Genomic DNA, 23423 nt, shown 5'->3' with positions numbered 1-23423 from the left:
AGTGAAGTTGTCTGTTGGATGTTTGAGTGTAAAACCGTGGGAGAAATCAATGTGAATCTGATAACAGAAAGCACAAATATAATGGCATTTAAATTAAATATCTCCCTTAACTTAGGTAGAAAATGTAAACGGGGAGAACAGGATCAAGGTCTGAGGTGTAAGAAGACTCAGCAAAGCTGCCTGAGAAGGAAAAGACAGTCCTGCAGGAATAAGACCAGGCGTACAGGGCATCCTGAGGGGAGCAAGTCCTTGAGCTCAAAGCAGTTACCACGGGACACTGCAACTACATGAAGGGGACTTAATTGTTAGAAGTATACTGGGGCCGGCACAAGCTCCCACCTGCCCGGGGTTCGGATCCCAGCTGCCCCACTTTGTAGCTCTCTGCTAGTGCGCCTGGGAAAGCAGAGGCAGATGGCCCAAGTGCCTGGGCCCCTGACAGCCATGTGGGAGCCCTGGATGAAGCTCCTGCCTCATGGCTTTAGCCACCAGGTGGGTGCAGCCACGTGTGGACCGAACCAATGGGTGGGAAGATCTCTGTCTCTCCATCTTGGCAGTTCTGTCATGAAAATTAATAAACCTTTATTTTTTTGAAAAAATGTATCATAAAGTGAACATAAAGTCAAAATTTTAAAACAATTCATCTCTAGTCTCCATTTTAAAGGAAATCCATGCGCAATCAAAAGAAATTCTAGAAAAATACAGAAATAGAGGGAAAAAATCACTCTAAGAAACCCCCCATAAAATTTTGAAATATTTTTTCCTATTCTTTTTCTTTCTTTCTAAAGCTTAGATTTTTCTTTTTAGAATCATATAACTACATGAAAGATAATGTTATGCCCTGGTTGTTTTACATTGTCGTGATGTTAAATGTCATTCTTTACATTATTTTAATGACAGCAATAATTACCATTTGCTTATTATCAGAGCTATACAGAATTACTGCATTAAGTCTTCACAACAATCCATCAGCAGTTATTGTTTTTATCTCAAATTTATAGAATGAACAGATTAGACAACTCTGTCAGGGCAAAGCCATTTGACTTTCCGTGCTCCTAACCAGACAGTGCCAAGATGAGGCTATTCACTTAATTACCAATTGCTAGAAATTGGATTATCTAATGTTTTTCAAATTATTACTACCACTGGGCCCGGCCCTGTTGTGGACTAAGGAGTTGATTAGTGCTCGCTGGGCTGAGCAGGAACAGGAACTGGGCTTGTGGCTAAAAGCACCTGGACTAATTGGACTCATCTGTATTCAATATCCTGCGAAATGAGGATGTGGGGGGAAGAGTATATAAGGAGAGGTGAAGGCGCAATAAAGGGAGACTTCGCAGAGACTTCCACCATCACTGGTCTCCTGTTGGTGCTTCATCCCCAGACCCTCTCCCTGTCCACGTTACTGGCTCCGCTGGTCGGAGCATGGCACGGTAGCCTAGCGGCTAAAGTCCTCGCCTGGCACACCCAGGATCCCATATGGATTCCAGGAAGCTGCTTTGCTTTCCATCCAGCTCCCTGCTTGAGGCCTGAGAAAGCAGGGGAGGACGGCCCAAAGCCTTGGGACCCTGCATCCGCATGGGAGGCCTGGAAGAGGCTCTGGGCTCCTGGCTCTGGATTGGCTCAGCTCCGGCCACTGTGGTCACTTGGGGAGTGCATCATCAGACAGAAAATTTTCCTCTCTGCCTCCCCTCCTCTCTGTGTATCTGACTTTCCAATAAAAAAGAAATCTTAAAAAAAAAAAAAAGAGTATTTTGAAAATCTACTGAAATCTACAACCAAGTTACAGAAAAAGACAGGGGGGAAAAATAGACTGTGAAAACAGGAAGTGGCCACCAGAGGGCAGCCATGTCACAGCATTAGAGAACAAAATCTGATTTGACGTAAAAGACTGGCTTTATCCTGCGGTTTTCAATCTGTATTTGCACGCCTTCCTATTGGATTCCACTTGTACTATATTACAAAACATTGAAACCATTCACTTCTTTCATCGCTAGCAGCTCTTAGAAACCATAAGCATGGCAAGGATTTCCTGGCCCTAAACCATCTCCAGACTTCCTCCTCTGGGGGTAGCATTGACTCGGTAGCAGAGGCAGCTGCCTCATCGCTGCAGGAAAAGCCTAGGAGTCCCGCGCTGCCCGACGGCGGCGCTGGAACACGCCTTCGCTGCAGGAGCACTAAGAACAGCCGTGTAGAATGCTTCCTAGCACAGGAAAACAGCTGGGCAGCCACTTAAGGCAGCTGAAGCTTTCCATCCGCGATCCAGTATTGAAGTTCATCTTTCCTTTGTATGTTTTTCCATTCATTCTGTTCATTCACTCAACTAACAGAGTACTTGCCATGCGCAGAGTTCCACACTAGCAATTATGTATGTCCTGGTAAATAAACTGACACTGCTTCTGTCCTCACGGACCTTCTGATGTGGTGGAGCAGCCTCATCTTATGTGACTCATACTGATGGATGGACGGATAGATAGATAGATAAATAGAGGCTATAAAAAACACACACAATATATGAAAGCCTGTGACAGGAGACTTTTCAACTAGCCTAGAGTGTCAGGAAATGCTTTCTGCATTTAGTTGAAGACCATTTAGTTGATGCATTTCATGCCTTTAGTTGAAGACCATGAAGAAAGAGCATGACTTCCCATGGCTAGGGGACAGGGTGGGGGTAGAGATGGATTATAGAGACCATCTGATGCTGGAGAAAGACAAGATATGAGGGGGCCAGGGCCAGGGCTTGCTTTTAGAATCAGAATCCAGAATGACGTATAGAAAAGGAAAAGAACAGCCACAAAACACAACCGGCAAGCAGGCAAGAACAGCACCACGTGCAAGAGAAAATAACAACATTTTTTTTCCAAATTACTTCGCTTTTCTATGAATGATTCAAATGCAGAATTAGCGTTCAACACAGTCCTTTCCCAGAGTACTTCCAATTGCACATATCCTGTTACCCCATTCTCACCAAAACACTTGTAACTGTCAGATCAGGACGTCCTGATGTTTTTTGTCGGCGGCGACAGGAATCCCCAAGGAATATTTAGAGTCACTTTCGTTTTTAACAGTTTCACCATTTATTTGCCACTGGGGGGGTTACTGAGCCTTCTGAATCCGTGGGCTGATGTCTTTCAGCAGTCTGGAAAGGTCTTGGCCAGCATTTCCTCCGAGGCTGCTCTGATCCCTTCCTCTGGCCCTGCAGTTGTACTGGTAACACACCTTCTGGCTGTGTCCCACATGTCTTTCCATTAGGTTTCCTTTAATGCCTTCTTGTTCACTTTTTATTATTATTATTATTATTGCTAAAAATCAACAAATATACCTTGGAAAGAAAACGGTTGGTAATCATCAGCTTCCCCCAGGAGAGATCCACCATTTCTGCAGTTCGAGTGTTCACAGTTTTCCTTGCTTCTGTGGCTTTCCAAGTAGTATCACTTTTTTAAAGCAGATTTATTTGTTTTTTTTTTTATTGGAAAGTCAGATTCACAGAGAGGAGGGGAGAAAGAGAGAAAGATCTTCCTTCTGTTCATTCAGTCCCCAAGTGAGCACAATGGCTGGAGCTGAGCCGATCCAGAGCCAGGAGCCCAGAGCCTCTTCCAGGCCTCCCCTGTGGGTGCAGAGTCCCAAGGCTTTGGGCCATCCTCCAGTGCTTTCCCAGGCCACAGGCAAGGAGCTGGATGAGAAGCGGGGCTGGCAGGATTAGAACCGGCACCCTCGTGGGATCGTGGCTCAAGCTCAGTGAGTACTTAAGCTGCGAGGCTACCGCACCAGGCCCAGTAGCATCACTTTTTAACATTACATATTTGTTTTTCAGATTGGTACAGCAATAGTTTGGCTTCCTGTGATCTATTACAGTCTACTTGGAAAAGAAAAGCCCTTATAAACTATTTAGGAAGAATAACCGACAGCTGCAAGACTACACAATGAAAAGTACAATGGAAACTTACATGACAAAATTAACAAAAGCATGTACCTGTGGAGACATGGCAGCTGGTGGACCGGTTACTGCACTGACAGGGTGAACAGCCATCCTTACTAAAATTGTAATATCCATCTTGGCATCGGTTACATGTAGAGCCGGTGACACCCACTTTGCACTGGCAATTCCCAGAGCTGCAAACAAAGGCAGACAATGGACAAAAATAAGTCAACGTTAAAGTTCTCCTGCATTCGAAGCTCTTCTCCCGTGAGACGCCTCTCTGTTGGTTCCTAAGAGATCTGCTGGCTGCACATTTTCTACATCAGACACTTTGATCCTAATTGTAAGCTGCTCTAGATTCTTTCACTTTGGTAAGTCTTGTTTTTCTGGTTAGGTTGTTCTAGGCCTGAGCCAAAGCCCCAGCACCACAGCAGGCACATTTCTTCTCAGTCCCAAGACCTTGCACAAGCACAGGGACAGTGTACTTACAATCAGCTGCTTCCACGTGTTACACTTTCCTGGGGGAGTGACCTGAGTTCAGGGACCACATCCGAACTGTTTTGCTATCCAAGGAATCAAGTATAATATCTGGCACTTAATAACTTCTGGATAAGCACTCAATAAACATACAAACTGAATTCTAAAATTAGGCATTAAGAGAGTTTTTACAAGGTGAAAGGCAGTAAGACAACGACCAGGATTATCAGAAAAGCTGTGTGCCCTCCCATCACATGCTCATTCTGGATCTCAGAGGGGTAAGCCTCATCATCTGAGTAGATTCAGGCACCGGTATTGGATGGGAGAGAATCTAAGTTAGAATTGCTTTCTAAAACAATGACAATGGTTTAGAGATTCGGCTCCTAATTAGTCTCTAGGGGGTTGTTAATTTCAGTTTACAAGTCCAAGCTAAAAATATAAACAGCTACACACCTCCTCTGTGTATATCAGTTTTAAAAAAAATCCTCTATCACTTCTTTTACTTCTGTTTCTGCAATAAAAACAGAAATTCTAAATTGAGTGTTATTGGAACTTTGGGCTGAGTTTTGCAAAATGAAAGTAGAGCACCTTTCAGCCATGTGTGTTCTACTTACATTATAAAAACCTATTGTTCTTTTGACTTTGAAACATGCCTCTCTGTTCATCAACCACTGAGCTAGACAGTACGAATTTTGCTTTCCATTTCTAAAAATCTATTTTGAGTAGTTAAAGCTTAAACTTAGTTCTCTCTCCCATATATCTTGTTTCTCTGTAATACGTATGTCAGGGGATGCCAAAAAAGAATGGAAAAACAATTCCACATGACAACTCGTAGGACTGCTCTCAAATGAAACCATTCCAGAAAGGAAATGAGCCCAGGGTCACGTACATAAGAAGTAACTACTGTATCTTAAGTCCTGTATCCTAGGAAATCACTCATCAAACTGTGTTTCTACCAACACAGCCTTAAATAGTGAGTATGCAATTTTTTGGCTAACAGATAATATAAAACAGAAGCATCTGAAAACAGGAATAATAGTAGAAGTGATAATAATTTTTAAATGAACCATCTCCCCCCCCCCCCCAGGATCTGTGTCAATATATATTCTTGGAGTGGGTTGTTTGGTGAAGTAGCTAAAGGTGCTACTTGGAGGCCAAGCACCATGGCACAGGGGGCTAAGTTTCTATCTTTGGCACTGGCATCTCATATGGGTACCAGTTTGAATTCCAGCTGCTCCTTTTCTGATCCAGCTTCCTTGTCACCTGGAAAGGCATTTGTGGCCCCTGCAGCACATGAGACACCAGAGGACGCTCTTGGCTCCTGCCTTTGCATGGGCTCAGCTCTGGCGGTTGTAGCTATTTGTGGAGTGAACCAGCAGATGGCAGACTTCATGCCTCTACTCTCTCTGTAACTCTACCTTTCAAATAAAAATAAAATATATCTTAAAAGAAAAAAAAAATGCTACTTGGGACACCCACATCCCATATTAAAGTGCCTTACTTTGGAAACAAAGCCAATCCAGCTTTCTTTCAAATTTCAGCTTACTGCTAATTTGCACGACAGGGCGGAGGGGATGGTTCAACTAACTGGGTCCCCACCACCTACATGGGAGACCTGGGCCTTGGCTGTTCTAGGTATTTGAGCAGTTGATCAGTGGATGCAAGGTTTTTGTCTCTTAGCTCTCTGTCATTTAGAAAAAAATGAAATCAAATAATATGTCTTAAAATTAAAAGGCTATGTATTCTAATTCTCAAAGTAATTCTGTAAGATAGAAGTTACAATCTTTATTTCACTTTTGAGAAAATTCAGAGGAGTTCAATTTACTGTTTGTACTTAGTAATTGAGGTTACAGCTATAACGAGCCAGACTTTTATCATTGCACCATGCTACCTAGGTTACCAGTCTTACTCCAACATATTTAATGATGCAGCAAAGCAAACATGTTTATTGCATAGGAAGTTGAGGAATATCTTATGAGTCAATAAGAAGGAAGCAGTCATTTTAAGCAGCTCTATATCGTCAAAAAATGACAAAGGATATATCTTTTAAAGAATGGTTAATACTTCATTAGCCAATTCCCAAGCCTTTTAAAATGTAAATCAAAACATGATTGCACCTCATTCTTCTAAAGACATTAGAGCATTCAGTATGCAAAAGAATAAACAATTACTTTTAATGATGGTGTTTGCCTAATCTACCAGCTGTATGAAAAAGGTATTACCTTGGAATACATAATCACTAAATGATATCTTATAACTATAACATAGCCATATAGTCGCTATTTCTGCTTCACAAATCTGTTCTTGGCCCACAAAAGACTGATTTAAACAGGCATCCTTCTCCCTGGGGGAACTACTCCTTAGTTGATTAAAAAAAAAAACCCAACGTGTCTGCATGAATTCTGACATAGCAGATTACCAAGTCCACACTGCATTGCTTCACAGTTATCCTGGGTAGATTTTAACTAGGAAAGAAAGTCTCTCTCTCTCTCTCTCTCTCTCTTCTCTCTCTCTCAGGGAAGCTTGGATGTGAGACTAGGAGTGCTTTCCATCATGTTACTCATGGCTCATGGCCAATTTCTGCATGTAGGAGAACTAAATCACTCAGCAACTATAAAGCTTTGACTTCTTTTATAGAATAAAGCCTTTACAACACCCTCTTTCATGGTCTCCCTCTGCTGAAGACTACTGAATGCTTTCTGAGGCAAAGGTCAATGAGATAAATGCAATGAAACTCCAAAAAAAAAAAAAGTTTTAAAGGCCTGTTAACAAACCTCTTAGACTTATCCAAAGATTTGAAGTGAAAGAGCCAAAGATCTACAGCTTCATGTCTGGAAACAGGAGAATAGAACTACATTTTGAACAGAAATCAAAGTTGGTAATACTGAGACCAATTAATAAAGTTAAGATTGGGGCCCAGCGTGGCAGCCTAGCAGCTAAAGTCCTCACCTTACGTGAGCCAGGATCCCATGAGGATGCTGGTTCTAATCCCAGAGGCCCTGCTTCCTGTCTGGCTATCTGCTGTGGCCTGAGAAAACAGTTGAGGATGACCCAAGGCCTTGGAACCCTGCATGCAAGGCCTTGGAACTTGTATGGGAGACCCATACAAGGCTCTGGGCTCCTGGCTTCAGAATGGCTCAGCTCCAGCCGTTGCGGCTGCTTGGGGAGTGAATCAGCGGACAGAAGATCTTCCTCTCTGTCTCTCCTCCTCTCTGTGTATCTGACTTTCCAATAAAAACAAATAAATCTTTTTTTTTTAATTTAAGATAGAATTTACTATTTGGTCATTTAATGTTACTTCTTTTTAAAGATTTAAAACTATTTCTTTAATTGTGTGTGAAAGGCAGACTTAGAAAGAGGAAAGGGAGAGAGATGCCCCATCTGGCTCTACTTCCCAGAATGCTGCAGCTGCGGGAAGTGGACCGGTCCAAAGCCAGCAGCCTCCTCTGGGTCTCTGGTAGTTGCAGCGGCCCAAGGACTAGGGCCACCCTCCACTGATTTCCCAGGCCACTGGCAGGGAGCTGAATTGGCACCCACGAGGGTGCCAGTGCCACAGGCATAGGCTTAGCTTGCTGTACCACAGCTCTGGCTCCCAAGACTCATTTATCTGAAAAATGAAAGCAACCCTAGGTCTTGGCTTTTTTTTTTTTTTTCTGGGAATTTCAAGAATAGGTTTGAATTCCCAAGAGGTAAAATTAACGAAGACCCTAAATTGTTTTCTTGTAAAATTCTGTTCAAAAACTTTTTGAAAAAATGACAAGGAATTAAGGGGAAATTACTCGTTTTGAGAAAAAGTACAGCTAGGAAAAGAGAACATGTTATGAATATGTGGTAGACACAGTTTTCTGAAAGAAACTTTTTAAACAGAAAAGGGAAAGTGTCTCCAAAATCCTACATTAGGAGGCCCCAGCATGCCATCCTACCAGCAGATAATACTGAATTTATTTCTACATTGTCAGATGTCCTTGGTATGTTTTTGCTACCAAAATCATTGTCTGTTTTCTTCCTGAGACTTACAACATACAAAACAAGTGCGTGTTCGCATAAATTTAGGCATCATCCCAATTATATGATAATTGTAGGCATCATATCAATAATGTAGCTAAAGTGCTCACAGAACTAAACAAATACCTTTAATTAGGAAAAATTAATTAACGTCTGGTCATCTAGGATCCGTGGCTTTTCCTTCTGCCTTGTTCCTCAGTTTACATGTTTGCATCATGACATGGGAAAATGAAAAACAGAAAAAAATATATATAAACACTAAATGCTCTCTTCCTTTTTAGCAATTAAAAACAATTTACTCTGGGAAGAGACTGAAGCTACTATTAAAACAGAGTCTAAAATTACTAGAAAATGGTTGATCTTGAGTCCTCTCAATATAACAAAATTCCAAAAAGTAGCCAGAAAGGCCTTTTTTTTTTTTCCCATTAGAGAGGTTTTACATGTGAAACTAAGCAAAACAAAAAGTTATTAATAATTCTTAATCTCATGTTTGGATGACAGCTTGGTAAAGGTAATGAAAAAACAGTTTCTCTTTGTTATAAAAAATACCTCAATAATCAGACACTGGCACAAGCCTGTCTACATTTAGTGTTGTTCTGTCTTTCCAGTTAGGGAAAAGACCATTATGCAATGAGCAAAGCGCCTTTTCCAGAGGGAAAAAAGGAAACCTTTCTTGTTGAAAACATTGGACCATTATACTAAACATTCCTTGTATTTTTGAGGGCAAAGAGTCTAAAATATGTTCAGCAGTAACTCATATTCAGATAGAAGCTCAAAATACTCACAAAGGGTATTGGCTAAGAGCAAAAATATTTGCTCATAGCTGAGCATGGCAAAACCAAATCTGAAAGTTGTTTGAAAAGTCCAAAGTGAAACCTAAATGCAAAATTAAAGCAAAACAAAGCATGTCATAGTCTCAGATGTATAACATAGGAAGCCTAGCGATTCAACTAGAAAAGTTACTTCTCAGTTCCTTCACTTTTTTTAAATAGAAAAAACATACAGTCAGAAGAATTCTTAAGCCCACACAAGTATTCCATTATTTCATAGAAATATTTTGAAAGGAGAAAATATAGAGATAAAACATGGGGTCCAGGTATCATCTTGTAAAGAAATTATTTCTCAACTGTGTTAATATATCTATATTTCTTATAACAATTACATAAGATTTGCTTAGTGAGACTGCAGTCATTACTCTTAACTTGTATACATGCTGTGTTCAAAGAATCATAGCACCTAGGAGTTAGAACTCACTTCTGCACAGAAATGAGAGCCTAAGTGGTTTTCTCAGTTTTCAAAATCAGCAAACAACCTGCTTAGCATGAACTGCTACAGACTAAATCCTTTACACTGAAATTCTGGAACCCCTAGCAAGTAGGGTAATCTGGAGGCAACATTAACATTTACTGAGTTCCTACTCCAGGGTTACAAAGTACAAAGAACAATATTTACATTATAGGAAGTGACCAATGGAGACCCATGTCATGGGTGGCTTAAGAATTCAGCAGCGCTGTCAAGAGTAAGCAGTGTTAGATTTATTGAACAGTCCTCAAGACAGCGGCAGGCAGGTCAGACAGCCAGAGGTTAACTTGCAACACAGACCATCACGCTTAGAGTTTGGATGTTTTCTTCTGGTCCAACGGGTAATGTGGCTTTTTGGGTGGAGCTGGGGAGTTTGTTCCACCTTCCGCTGGGGACTTCTCCAGTCTGCTAAGTCCTCTGCATCACAAAATGTAATGCTTTAGGAATTTTAGGATATTCCTAACTCTCAAGTCTATCATTGTCTAGCTATTTGAGTACTGAGCAAGTTAAGCTTTCACTTTCTAAAGTTAAGAATAATCCCTGTTTCAAAACATTGTGATAATTTCCTAAAAGCATATAGACTTGCATTTAAACACATTCCAAATAGTAGACACTCCATGCAGGGTAAAATATTAATACATCCAAAGTTAAAGATCTCCTCCACAGAGAAAATACACATACTCAGCACTGCATTCCATGTGCGTGTCCTTCTTAGGCTAAGAATTTGTGAGTCAGAGCGCAGGGGCACAGACCACGCCAGCACTGACCACTGAAGAGTTTAATGTATCACAAGGAACCAGTGACCACTTCCCGTAACTGGGGGAGATATCATCCTTGTCTTCAGAGTTGTTGTTAGAATCAGGTAAGAAAATGAAAAAAGAATTGTAAACAACCTTACGGTTACTGATAATTGACATTCCCTGAAATTTACAAAACTTGCAAGCATAGAAGCAAACTTGAAAAATTTTAATTGCTGGAAAGCCTGGTATATATCATACCAGAGAATTCACTAATTCTACATAGAATCATAATAATGGAAATCATAATTTCTAAGTTAGTCCTGTATACTTAGAATATCAAAATAGTTATGGCTGAGTTCGGAAATATATAAAGAATCTTCAAGTCCAAATACCTCTCTAGGACTGACGAACTTAAACACCTGAGCAGGAATCACATGTAGGGAGTAAAGAAAGCTGAAGGGTCCCAGACTTCCCTATGTCCTCTAGGAAGCATATTTCTTGCTGTGAAAAGAAGCCATTTGGGATAGAAAAAGTCATGCTGACTTAATTTTCTTTCAAGGGATATGGCAAGACAAAGCCTTCTCTGTGAGAACAAGCGTCCTTCTATTTAAGTCTAAGTCTACTAACATAAGTTTTAGAAGATCTTTTAAAACTTCAGGAAAAAGGGATATTATAAGAGGCTATAAATGTGGTTGTGTGTTCTAACCACAATGTCATACATCTAAAATGGCAGGTTGTCATGCCATTCCTTACCCTAATTCCTCTCCTGGATGTAAGGTCGAAAGGATCACTAGGACCAATTTCGTCCTCCTATTAAAACAGAAATACAGCAGCACTGTGGGGTAGCATTTTACAGCCTCCTCCTGCTATGCCTGCATCTCATATGAATACCAGTTTGAGTTCTGGCTGTCTACTTCTGATTCAGCAACCTGCTAATGTGCCTGGAAAAGCAGCAGAGAACGGCCCAAGTCCTCAGGCCCTTGCATCCACGTAGGAGACCTGGAAGAAGCTCTTGGCTCCTGGTTTTTCACTGGCCCAGCCATTTAGAGAGTAAACCGGTAGATGGAAGACCCCCCTTTTTAAAAGATTTATCTTATTTTTATTGCAAAGTCAGATATACAGAGAGGAGGAGAGACAGAGAGGAAGATCTTCCATCAGATGATTCACTCCCCAAGTGACGGCAACGGCTGGTGCTTTGCTAATTCGAAGCCAGGGCCCCTTGGGAACAAATTAAGTCTTAATTTCTTCTTCTGTAAAATGAGAATATATCATTTTTAAGTAATGTTATCTTGTAAGATAGCATGAAGGAAGCACTTAGCCTGGGGCATGGTAAATATTCAATAGTGTCACTGCTTTTCATCTAAAGTTAATGGTGGTAGCGACAATGTCAGGAGCATTGGCCAAGGTGTGTGGTATTTTCATCTCAGAAGGAAGTCAAATGATAGACTAGAAAATACAATGGTTTAAAAATGTCTTATAAAAGTGAGATGTTTAGAGATTAAACTTGTGATTCCTTTTTCCTTTAGCAAGATTAGACTGCAATTGCTTTGTCACTTGGGCAGAAGCATAAAATAATTTTCCTCACACTCCTGGGTATGTAGAGAAACCACTAGTTTTGTAAGGACAGAGTGCATGGATTCCATGGTCCTGAGTGAAGAATTTACTAAGACTGCACCTCGAGCAGCTAAAGAAAGATGCCTCACATCGAGGCAAAGTGAAAAGATGGTGTTACAGTACTCTCGGGGCTTTCTCGCACACTGGGATGTGGCTTCACGTGTAAAGAAGGAGCAGGTTGTGAAGATGTACAACTTGGGAGCCACAAACTACAGCATCCTTAGAAGAACTTGGCACTAAGGGAATGAGTTGATCCTCTAAAAAGAGATGTATTTCCTTTATTTGATTGACAGTTACAGAGAGGTGGGCAAAGACAGACAGGCAGAAAGAGAGAGATCTTAGACCCACTAGTTCACTCCACCAATGGATGCAACAGCCAGGGATGGGCTGGGCCAGACCAAAGCTAGGAGCCACGGGCTTCATTCAAATCTCTCTCATGGGTGGAGGGACCCAAGAACTTTCCTAAGCACACTAGTAGGGAACTGGATCAACAGTGGAATAGCCAGAAATCAAACTGGTACCCATATGGAATGCCAGTGTGACAAGCAGCAGCTTAACCCACTATATCACAGTTTATCCTTCTTACTTTCATATATAATTTTGAAAAAGATTTATTTACTTTTATTGGAAAGCCAGATATATAGAGAGGAAGAGAGACAGAGGGAAGATCTTCCGTCCGATGATTCACTCCCCCGAAAGGACCCCAATGGCTGGAGCTGTGCTGATCTGAAGCCAGGAATCAGGAGCCTCTTCTGGGTCTCCCACATGGGTGTAGGGTCCCAAAGCTTTGGGCCATCTTCCACTGCTTTCCCAGGCCACAAGCAGGGAGCTGGATGGGAAGTGGGGCTACTGAGATTAGAACCGACACCCATCAATTCATCCTCCTTTAGAAATCACTGCTACCACTGCAAGGATCTGACCCAGTGGATGCTAATCACAACAGTGAGAATCATGTGACAGCTGAGTCAGGGACCAGGCTTCAACCCGGCAGCCTCGTGTGGCCAGGAGAAAGAATCAATACAAGAATCATGTTCCTTTTATACCTAACATCACAGGAGGAGTGACCCTTACTTCTTAGACAATCAGTAATGAACTGTTGGAGGAAAGATTGCCTTAAAGGAAGCTATAGTGCTTTATGCTGCTGGGGCATATGAGGGTCAGCAATTAATTGGAAAGATAAAAAGATCCATCTATGCTTGAACACTATTTGTGGAAAAGGCTGTCAATTAAGTAAGCTTTCAACTTCCCCATATCTATAAAGCTTGCTACCTCCAAAGGCCTCTCTATAAAGATTAGCAGTTTAAAAAACTCATAAAAGGCAAAGGGCCCTTGGATGCATCTCCTGTAACACAGGAAGAATGTGAAGATGGGGGCACTGTTTGACACTCGGCAGCAAGGCTTATGGGGAAATAAAACCTGGGCGATGCAGAGGATGGGAGCACCTGCTGAAATGTGGGAAAGGAAGCAGACTCTGATCCTACAGGCCAGGAAGCAGAGCCAGCACAGGGAAGAGGGGCACATCTGAGAAGGAAGTCAAGACTGTGCATTTCCATAAACTGACTTCAAAATAATAAGCACCTTAAGATGTCTGTCCTCATTAATGCAAAAATCACACTTCTAGAGAACTACGCACAAACCCTGCTATCATAGCACAACACCATTCTCACTAACTTCATTCCCTCAGTGTTCTATTCTCACTATTAAAATGCTATTTTTGTAAAATAAATAAATCTTGAAAAGATTTTGATTTTGGTTCTTTCTAGTGTACTCACTCTCCCCACTTACATATACCCACTCTACCACTACTGAAACACAATGTTTGTCTTTTTTTATACTTGAAAATTGCTTAGCGAGTCAAATTGAAAACACTTTGCTGCTTAAGACTTTTTCTGTGAACAGAGCAAGCAAGACATAGCACAACCAGCTCCTGCTCCTATACTTCTTCTGCTTAACATCCTAAGAAAACAAACTTCTGAGACTTCTTCTGTAAAGTCTTATTCCACCCTTTTCATTCTGTGCCTGAATCTCCTCTTTTCTCCAAATGTGGTCAAAAGCTATCTCCCTCAATGCAATCAGCTCTGGTTTTTCCAGCTATAAATGATATTTCCCCAGTTTTTAATACTGTAACATTTTATCCTTATATATTATAATATGGGTCATTGCTTACATTATATCACAACTATTCACATATATTTCTTAGTGCCCTTTCCTGACCAGAAGCTTCTTTGGAATGAGAACCTTTTTCCACACTTACCTTTTCTTTTCTTTCTCAAAATGTTTATCAAAGCATGTGTGCACTAGTTGGCATGTGTGTGGGCTGGGTCTGGTGGCAGGTCAGGCTGTGCTAGTCCACAGCACCTGCTGGCTCAGTCAAACACTGGGGCTGGAGGCAGACTCGGTGGGAGTTGTTTGGGATTGCCCTGACTAGGCCACAGCACCTGTGGGTATGTGTGAGGGCCAGGTCTGTGACAGGTTGGCTTGGGCTAGGCCAGAGCACCCATGAGAAATGGGGCTGAGGAAAGGGCTAACCAGGCAGTGGCATCCACCAGTACCTGTTAGCTAGTACAGGGAATGCACTGATTCTGACTCTGCATTAGCTGGCATTCCACTTCTCATTCAGCTCCCTGCCAATGAGCCAGGGAAAACAGCTGAAGAGGACCTAAGTGCTTGGTCTTCTGCCACCCATGATGAAGGCCCAGAAGAAGCTTCTGGATGCAGGCTTCAACCTGGCCAACCCTGGCTGCTGAGGCCATTTGTGTGTGTGAACCAGCAGATCTAAGATTCTCTGTCTCTGACTCTCCTTCTCTGTAACTCTGACCTTCAAATAAATAAATCTCATTTTAAAAAAATAGAACTTGGAAAAGCCTCTTAATAAATCTATAATAGGGCTGCTGTAGTGGCTAAATAGGCTAGTCCTCCACATGCAAGTACCAGCATTCCATTTGGGCACTGGCTGGTGTCCTGACTGCTCCATTTCCAATCCTGCACTCTATTTATGGTCTAGAAAAGCAGCAGAAGATGACCCAAATCTTTGTGAACCTGTACCCATGTGGGAGACCTGAAGGAGGCTGCTGGCTCCTGGCTCCTGGCTCCTGGCTCCTGGCTTCAGATCAGATCAGCTCTGGTTATTGCAGCCACTTGGGAAATGAATAGTGGATTCCTTCTCTCTGTAAATCTGTTTTTCCCAATATAAACACACAGATGCCTTTTTAAAAAGTTCTACATTAGCCTAAAAGAACAAGAAGGAGAGGAGTCTGTAGCATGGTCTCTGAGACAGTGAAGTGCTTGCTCAACAGCAGTACTGTCACTTGGACATCTTAATGTTTACAAAGGTCACCAACAGCTGGAGAGGAAAGTGGCACTGTATATTTTCATCTGACTGCAGCTGGCATCTAGTTAATAATTAAGACCAGGAGAGCAGATTATGTCCTGTGTTGATGGAAGCTTTAGTTTTAAGTTCAAAACGCACTAGGAAAAAAAAGTTTTCTAATCTGTACTAGATACGCATTACTTATACTGAAGCCTCAACACATTCAGAGTCTTTTCGAACAAACTCTAACTAATCATTTATCAACATTCAAATTTTAGTCTAATCTGTTTTACCATGAGCATGGCGTGATACTTGGGGTAATGTGTTTAAAATACTTCTAAGCCATAAACCGTATGGCACTATGCAAATATTTATCAAAGCAAATGAATCGTGACAGGATAAAAGCTGATTCTGATTCAATGACCTGTCTTGATCAAAATGGCTATCTTGAAAAATTCTACTTTCAAGGAAAAAAAATATAGAAGCATATCAGAAAAATGTAATTTAAGCTAAAGATTGATACAATTTCAGGGATAAACACTAGAATACTAAATAAAGATTTTAAAACTAAAAGCTGTGAAGATTTGCTCTATTTTTCTACCGAACAGTGCAAAAACAAGATAGATCAGAGGATTTTAGAGTTTGACACACAATATATGTGCAAGTGTCTACCAGACATCTCTTCAGAAACGTCCCTAGACACTTAAAAATCAAATGTTTGAGACATAACACCATCAGGATCTCTTCTTTATCTTTATTCCTTATCTGCCTCCACCCCCGATGTAGTTAATGGATCAGCTCTTCACTCATGGACCTGGACCAGAGAGAAACGTGGGACTTTTCTCACTCCCGTTCTACCTTCCTTTCTCTGTTACATTGGTCCCCTCTTCTGCAACACCGTCACTGAGGCCGATGGCAACGCCCAAGAAATCAGGCCTTGGCCTTCTCTTGCTTAGACCGTTACAACAGCCTTCCCGCTGATTCCCTGGCCTGAACTCAGCGATTTTTTTCTGAAAAGTAAATCTGATATTCAGCTTTCTTCAATGGATAAACAAATTTCAATGACACATCAGGCTCTTCCTCATGTGGCTTATTTGTTCTTTATTTACTCATTCTCTTCGCTGATCAAAAGTTTAGTGTCTGTTGCACTCTAGGCATTGTCCTAGAGGTTAGAGGTTAAATTAAACCAGAAAACAAAAGTCTCATCCCTTGTCATTTCCATGCTCAGCCTTCCTGCCCACCGCTATCAAGCACTGCCTTAAAAAACAAGAAGTGAGTCTCTTTAATCTACTACAAATCTTTTTCTTTCATACTAGTTTTTACTCATTCTTCAAATCTCAAACACCACTTTTTCTCTTAAGATCCCCAGAGGTTTCCCTGTATACTCCTATTTGGTTTGCATTTCTGTTTTTCTATTGTCTAGTTAAGTTCCTTAAGAAGAGGGGTAATTTTTTTTTTTTACATATAATGGCAGACAGAATTATTAAATGAAACAACAAATGAATAAAATGACAAAGCTTTACTCAACTATTAATCGTCTCTAGCTATCAATTTTTTCTTGATCTACAATTACAGGCAAGTTGACAAGCAAGAGTTCTTATTCTTGATTATTATGGATGAGATAATTTTCAGAGCCCTGTATGATACAAGCTCAGGTGTTTTGTTATTTTTCTACCTGAAAGATATTTTGACAATAATTTACTAAATAAGTAAAATTTTGCCTCCCATTCTGCAGTACATTCTCATTGCCCAAAATGCAAAGTAGTAAATTTTCAAAGAGAAGTAACCACAGATGTTATGGAAAATAACCAATCTGAACTTCTTTGTTATACTACTAAGACAGATTAATTCTTGTGGATTAACTTATCACAAACACTTATAAAAAATAAAAATAAAAATTACATAATTATCACACATAACATAAGCCTTGATGCTGTCTTAAAGAGTTCTGTAAAGAGGGCCCTGCACAATAGCTTAGTGGCTAAATCCTCGCCTTGCTTCTGCCTGGATCCCATGTGGGCACCAGTTCGTACCCTGATTATTCCTTTTTCCTTCCAGCCCCCTGCCAAAGGCCTGGGAGTGCAGTGAGGACAGTCCAAGGCCTTGAGACACTGCACTCGCATGGGAGACTTGGCAGAAGCTCCTGACTCCTAGCTTCGGCTCAGCTCCAACTGTTGTGGCTACTTGGGGAGTGAACCAGCAGAGGTAAGATCTTTCTCTCTGTTTCTTCTTCTCTCTGTATACCTGCCTTTCCAATAAAAAAAAAAGTGAAATAAAATAAACCTTTTTTTTTAGAAAAAGTTATATAAAGAGAGTCAGGCTCTTACTAGGGATGCTACTACTCTTCACTCATTTCCAAAAAGAGAAGTGGAAGGTTAAGGCGGAAGAGAACTTGAATAGGCAACAGGAGATCTATTTTCTTTTCCCACTATAAAATCTTGGGAAATTCTCTTGAATTTTCATGGTTCTTTCTCCTGACAAGGTCCTTTCTGTCTCCCTAACTATAAAACACATCTCAGTTCCCACCTCCTCAATAAAGCCTTTCTATATCACTAACTTATCCTGGTGCTTTTTCTGCTTTACTTACAAATTAAGCATGTATTTATAAGTTTGTTTTCCTGTGTTCTCATACTACTATATTCTTTAGTTTTACACAGATTATGTTTATAGAGAAGAGCTAAAGTAACACTGATTTTAGCTCTGAAATGCTTAACACAAAGAAAAAAAGCTAACAGATAAAGCAATTAATGCTAGCTCACCAAAGGGCTGATCCTCTCAGGTTCTAAATTACCATTAAGCCAAAATAGGGATTAGTTCATTCCAAAAAGAGCTAGCTATTCATACATCATGACCTACATCACAACAGGGTCAAGGAATAACCAGAAGAAATTATTATAAAATATCAGCACCTACACTATAGCGGCAGAGTTTCTTATAATATTCACCCTGTTTGCTCAGTAGGAACACACAGCCTAGAGGAGTATATAGTCTAGCCAATAGAATGGTCTAGAATAGTCTAGATCCAAATTACAAATGTTTCTATCTCAAATCTTGTGCTTTATTGGCTATTAACTAATAATTTAGACAAATTATATAAATTACAGGTTCCTTCAAGTACAAAAATGAATAATAATAATGCCTACCTCATTTGTTTCCTATGAAGATTAAGTAAACTAACAACTAAGGTGATTAGAATAATGCCTAGCAGGGCCCACGCTGTGGCATACAGGTAACACTGTGTCTGTGACACCAGCATCCCAACTGGGCACGCATTCACATCCTGGCTGTTCCACTTCTGACCCAGCTTCCTGTTAATGGTCTGGGAAAAGCAACAGAAGATGTCCCAAGTATCTGGGTCCCAGCCACTCATATGGGAGACCTCAAGGAAGCTCCTGAACTTGACGTGGTTTATCCCTGGCCAATGTGGCCATCTGGGAAACAAATCAGCAGTTGGAAACTATCTTTCTCTCTCCTACCTTTTCTCCTCCTCTCCATCTCCATCTCCTTCCACTCCCTTTTCCTCTTCCTCTGTATCTCTTTCAAATAAATAATGAAATGTGCTTGCAATGAAAGAAACAAGACTGGATTGAACTGTAATACTGCAATAAGGTGGAGCAATCCACCATGGGGGGAGGGCATGGGGATGGGGGAATATCAGAGCCCATGAAACGTTGTTATAAAATGAAATGTAATAAAAATATATACATAAAAAATAATTAAATGAATCTTTAAAACAAAATATGCCTAACGTGTCAATTAATTTTAGCTTTTAGTTTTATTCTGAAATATAAAATGTTCAACATTTATTTAAGATTTATTTATTTTTATTGCAAAGTCAAATATACAGAGGATGAGAGACAGAGAGGAAGATCTTCCATCCATGGATTCACTCCCCAAGTGTCCTTAATGGTTAGAGCTGTGCCAATCCGAAGTCAGGAGCCAGAATGCAGGAGCCTCTTCCGGGTCTCCTACACGGGTGCAGGGTCCCAAGGCTTTGGGCCATCCTTAACTGCTTTCCCAGGCCACAAACAGGGAGCTGGATGGGAAGCAATGCTGCCAGGATTAGAACCAGCACCCATATGGGATCCCGATGCATTCAAGGTGAGGACTTTGGCCGCTAGGCTACCATGCCAGGCCCAAAATGTTCAACTTTAAAAGGGATATATAATATAAGTGTACTGCAAAAAGTTCATGCATATGGAATTAGATGATAATTTTATTTTGGTATAAAAATTTGGAATCCATGCTTTTTTCATAATATGCCTTTTTCTATTTACTTTTTGAAGAACCCTCATAGATTTTTATGTAAATGGAAGAAAATCTCTTCTTTTTTCTAGTTATAATAAACAATTTCTTCTTTAGCCTATAACAAAAAAACAAATAGGTCCTATTTACTCATATTCAACAAGTATTCTTCTTTTGCGTGATGCTAATTCTATTGTGAAAGCAGAATCAATTTTGGGGAGAAGTATTAAACTGAATCTATGTCTCAGTTATAATTTAAGTGGATACATGCAATTTAATTCTCACAAAAAAATCTTTATGGTATATATGTTAGTCCTTTTTTTACAAATGAAATCACTATGGTTCAGAGAGTTCAAATAGCTTAATCAAAGTAATATGGTTAGTAACTGGCTAAGCCAGGCGTGTAAACCAAATCTGTTCACTGTGGATTGCATTTCTTTCTACCACAGCACATTGCTTTCCCATAATTTCCCTTTTTCTTAACCCACCTACATCGAATTTATAGGAAAGCAGAACACAGAAATATTTCCTCATTTTTCAGCCACACAGTCTCACAAAATAAACAGTTCTGTAACTTCTCATTTCTGTTCTTCTAACCGCCCTAACCTCTTTCTTGTACTAAGAGCTATTGTATTTGGAGGCATGTGGATTTAGAACTCCCAACTACTTCTTTAAAGTTTAGTTTTTAGGGGCCCGGCGTGGTGGCACAGTGGTTAAGGTCCTCGCCTTGCACGCCCGGGATCCCATATGGACGCCGGTTCTATCCCGGCGACCCCGCTTCCTTTCCAGCTCCCTGCCTGTGGCCTGGGAAAGCAGTCGAGGACGGCCCAAAGCTTTGGGACCCTGCACCCGCGTGGGAGACCTGGAAGAGGCTCCTGGCTTCGGATCAGCATAGCATCAGCTGTTGCGCTCACTTGGGGAGTGAATCCATGGATGGAAGATCTTCCTCTCTGTCTCTCCTCTCTGTATATCCGCCTCTCCAATAAAAAATAAAAAAATAAAAAAAAAATCTTTAAAGTTTAGTTTTTAAATTATATTTTCAAAGATTTATTTGTTTATGTGAAAAGCAGGGTGAGAGAAAGGAAGTGTCCCCCATTCCCTGGGACACTCCTCAAAGGGAATGGGGCCCAGCAGCTGGGGCTGTTTCAGATGAAGCCAGCAGCCTTGAACTCAGTCTGGGTTTCCCATGTGGGTAGCATGGATGAATTCACGTAAACCATTTCCTGCTGTTTTGGGGCACAGGAGCAGGGTGCTAGATAGGACGTGGAGAAGCCCAAGCTCAAACTGGCACCCTGCCTATGAGATGCTGTAATCACAAGGTATGATTAGCCTGCTGCACCGTAACACTAACCCCTTTAATGATCTATGGTAACACTGCTTGTTCTAACAAATGACTGAAATTCTGAAATCCTAGCTAATTTTTTTCCCTAAGGCAGTACTACTTTGAAGTGCCCCACAGAAAAGAAATGTGGATTTATATTTTTAAAAATTAGTGTTCCTATCCTAAGACCAATAAAATAAACTAAGATTGGAAAGAATACGGAAGAAAACTTGTTGGAAGAGAATTCAAGAAACTGAGAGCTGAAGTATTGTTATAATTTTCCATAGATTTTACAGTCATCCAGAAAAAATGACAGGTGTGGCATCAGAGACAACAATGAGTCATGCATATGAATAAGGGTGGTGCCCAAGAGTGGCAACAACAGTAGTGCCATGTAATAGTGCAGTCTGAAGCCAGGAGCTTCAAGAAGGGGTTTTATAAAGAGCAAGGGGGAGCACGCTGAGAGCAGACCTCAGGGGTTGGACCTGCAACTCTAGGTCTAGAGGGGAGAAAACAGTCATTATTTGTATGAGCTGCAATGGAAGCAGGGGCCTTCCAGATTTGACATTACACAGAAAATACAAAATCCTGTGTTAACCCCATTAAAAAAAAAAATTAGCCTGCCAGGGATAACAGATTTTAAATGAAAAAATAAATTATAATTTGGTACATGTCAACTCAAAACAACTAACTAGGTTCCTACAGTGTAATTAAACCACTGTCAATGATCTACACAAATGTAACTAGCTCTCCTGATAGGATGGAAAATACATAAAACATCACTTCCTGATTAAAAAAATAATAATTCCCGCAGTTATTAAGCAGCTGTAAGTAGTAATATACTGCACATCCTCTTTGTTGATATTCAGTGCAGCTTTCAAACTGCCTACATATGATTCTAACATTCTATCAATTATAAGTGAAATTTAACATAGATTTCCCAAATGTTGTGTTAAAAAATATGGCAATGGATTTGCTGAGTTTCTGACATAAACACATTTTTTCCCTTTATAATCATCAGCCAAAACACATTCATTTGAGGAGAAGTAATTCTAGAATATTTAGGTGTGAAACCCTACGGGTTTTCTATTGGGAAAAGCATGAACTGTGAAGTCATTCTGTGGCCTCTATTTTGCATATTGCATTTGTTCAACTGAGCTGAAGAACAGCATCAATGTGTAAACTTAGGCAGTTAACTATGACCTCTAAACACCAGAATTCTCATATTCATAGTAGGAAAATAACAGTTTTCTCCTCAAGGGAGTTTTTGTAAAGACGGGTTTTTGCATGGATTAAATGTGACAATGCACATAAAGCACTTAGCAAAGTGCCCTAATGAATAACATATGCTTAATGAATGGTTCCTATGAGCTCTGCGGAAATTGCAGCTTACAGTGATTCATATGTGCATCATCTTCCTTAAGCCTTAAGACAAAACAATTCTATCCAACAAAGCGACGGACATGGATTATCTCCACAAATAAAAAGATAAAGCCTAAAAAGAAGTAAAGGGATATCCCTAAGGTTCTGCGGTTATCGAGCAATGCCTACCATGATGGAATAGATGATTATATACCAAGAATTAGCAAAATTGTTCTTAAAATGTCAGAGTAAATACCTCAAACTTTCAAAAAAAATCACATGGTCTCCTGTATCTGGTCAATTTTACACTATAGGATTAAAACAGCCACAGGCAATACATGAGCAAACAGGCAGAGCTGCATTCCGATAAAATGTTGTAAAAACGGGCGGTAGGCTGGATTTGGACACGGACCATAGAAAAGTAGTCCTCTACTCTAGACTTTTAGATTATTACTCTACCAGTATACATTTCCACTACCTTACGGCTACTATTAATTTTCAGGATAGAATAGTGGTTTAGCACTAAACAGCATTAACTGTCAGGAAAAAACAAAAGAAAAAATAATGGGTAGAAGAACCATGCATGAATTTGTTATCATATTACATAAACATAACTACTGTTTTTTCTCCTCTTCCCTCACTTCTAAAAATTTATGAATCCTTCATTTTTTTTTTCTCCTCTTACAAGGACATTAGCCTAAAACACACTTTTCTATTTCTCCAAAAGCACTGAGAGAAAATATGTTATAGAATCTTATCCTAGAAGGCGGACATCCCATGAGATGCAAGAATGAACAAAATTGGTAATTTGTCTTTTAACATGGTAAGAAATGTGGCACTTCTGAATATTTTTGGAGGGGCAATGGGAGCATTGGTAGCCAACTATTATATTTTCAATCTTTTTCAATCTTAAAGAACAGAATATTTTCTCATAAATAGAAGCAATGTCAAACGGTAGTAAAAGTGCCAGACTTGGGATTGGAAGCCACTAGTAGGAACTCCCTTTCTGCCTGTAACTCTTCTGACTTGGTAGCCTACATGTACGGAGTTGCTGTGAGGATTAAGACAAATAATTATTTTTAAATATCAAGCATGGGCTGAGTGTTTGGTATAGTAGTTAAGATGCTCCAGTAT

At 40.4% G+C, this 23423-nt stretch overlaps 1 protein-coding gene across 1 annotated transcript in view; it reads right to left on the bottom strand.

The window, feature by feature from the left end:
- Window positions 1-23423, bottom strand: part of MEGF9 (multiple EGF like domains 9) — a 92123-nt gene that overhangs the window by 17086 nt on the left and 51614 nt on the right. Inside the window, exon 3 of the mRNA XM_040963882.1 lies at window positions 3968-4107. Within this exon, the coding sequence (XP_040819816.1) occupies window positions 3968-4107 (140 nt within the window). The remainder of the gene's footprint in view (window positions 1-3967; window positions 4108-23423) is intronic.

This window comes from Ochotona curzoniae, unplaced genomic scaffold (genome assembly GCF_017591425.1).
Source record: "Ochotona curzoniae isolate NIBS_2020 unplaced genomic scaffold, NIBS_Ocur_1.0 scaffold_3208, whole genome shotgun sequence".
NCBI classification, from domain to species: domain Eukaryota; kingdom Metazoa; phylum Chordata; class Mammalia; order Lagomorpha; family Ochotonidae; genus Ochotona; species Ochotona curzoniae.
The sequence above is the reverse complement of the archived record's forward strand: the minus strand, read 5'-3'. Positions and strand labels throughout refer to the sequence as shown.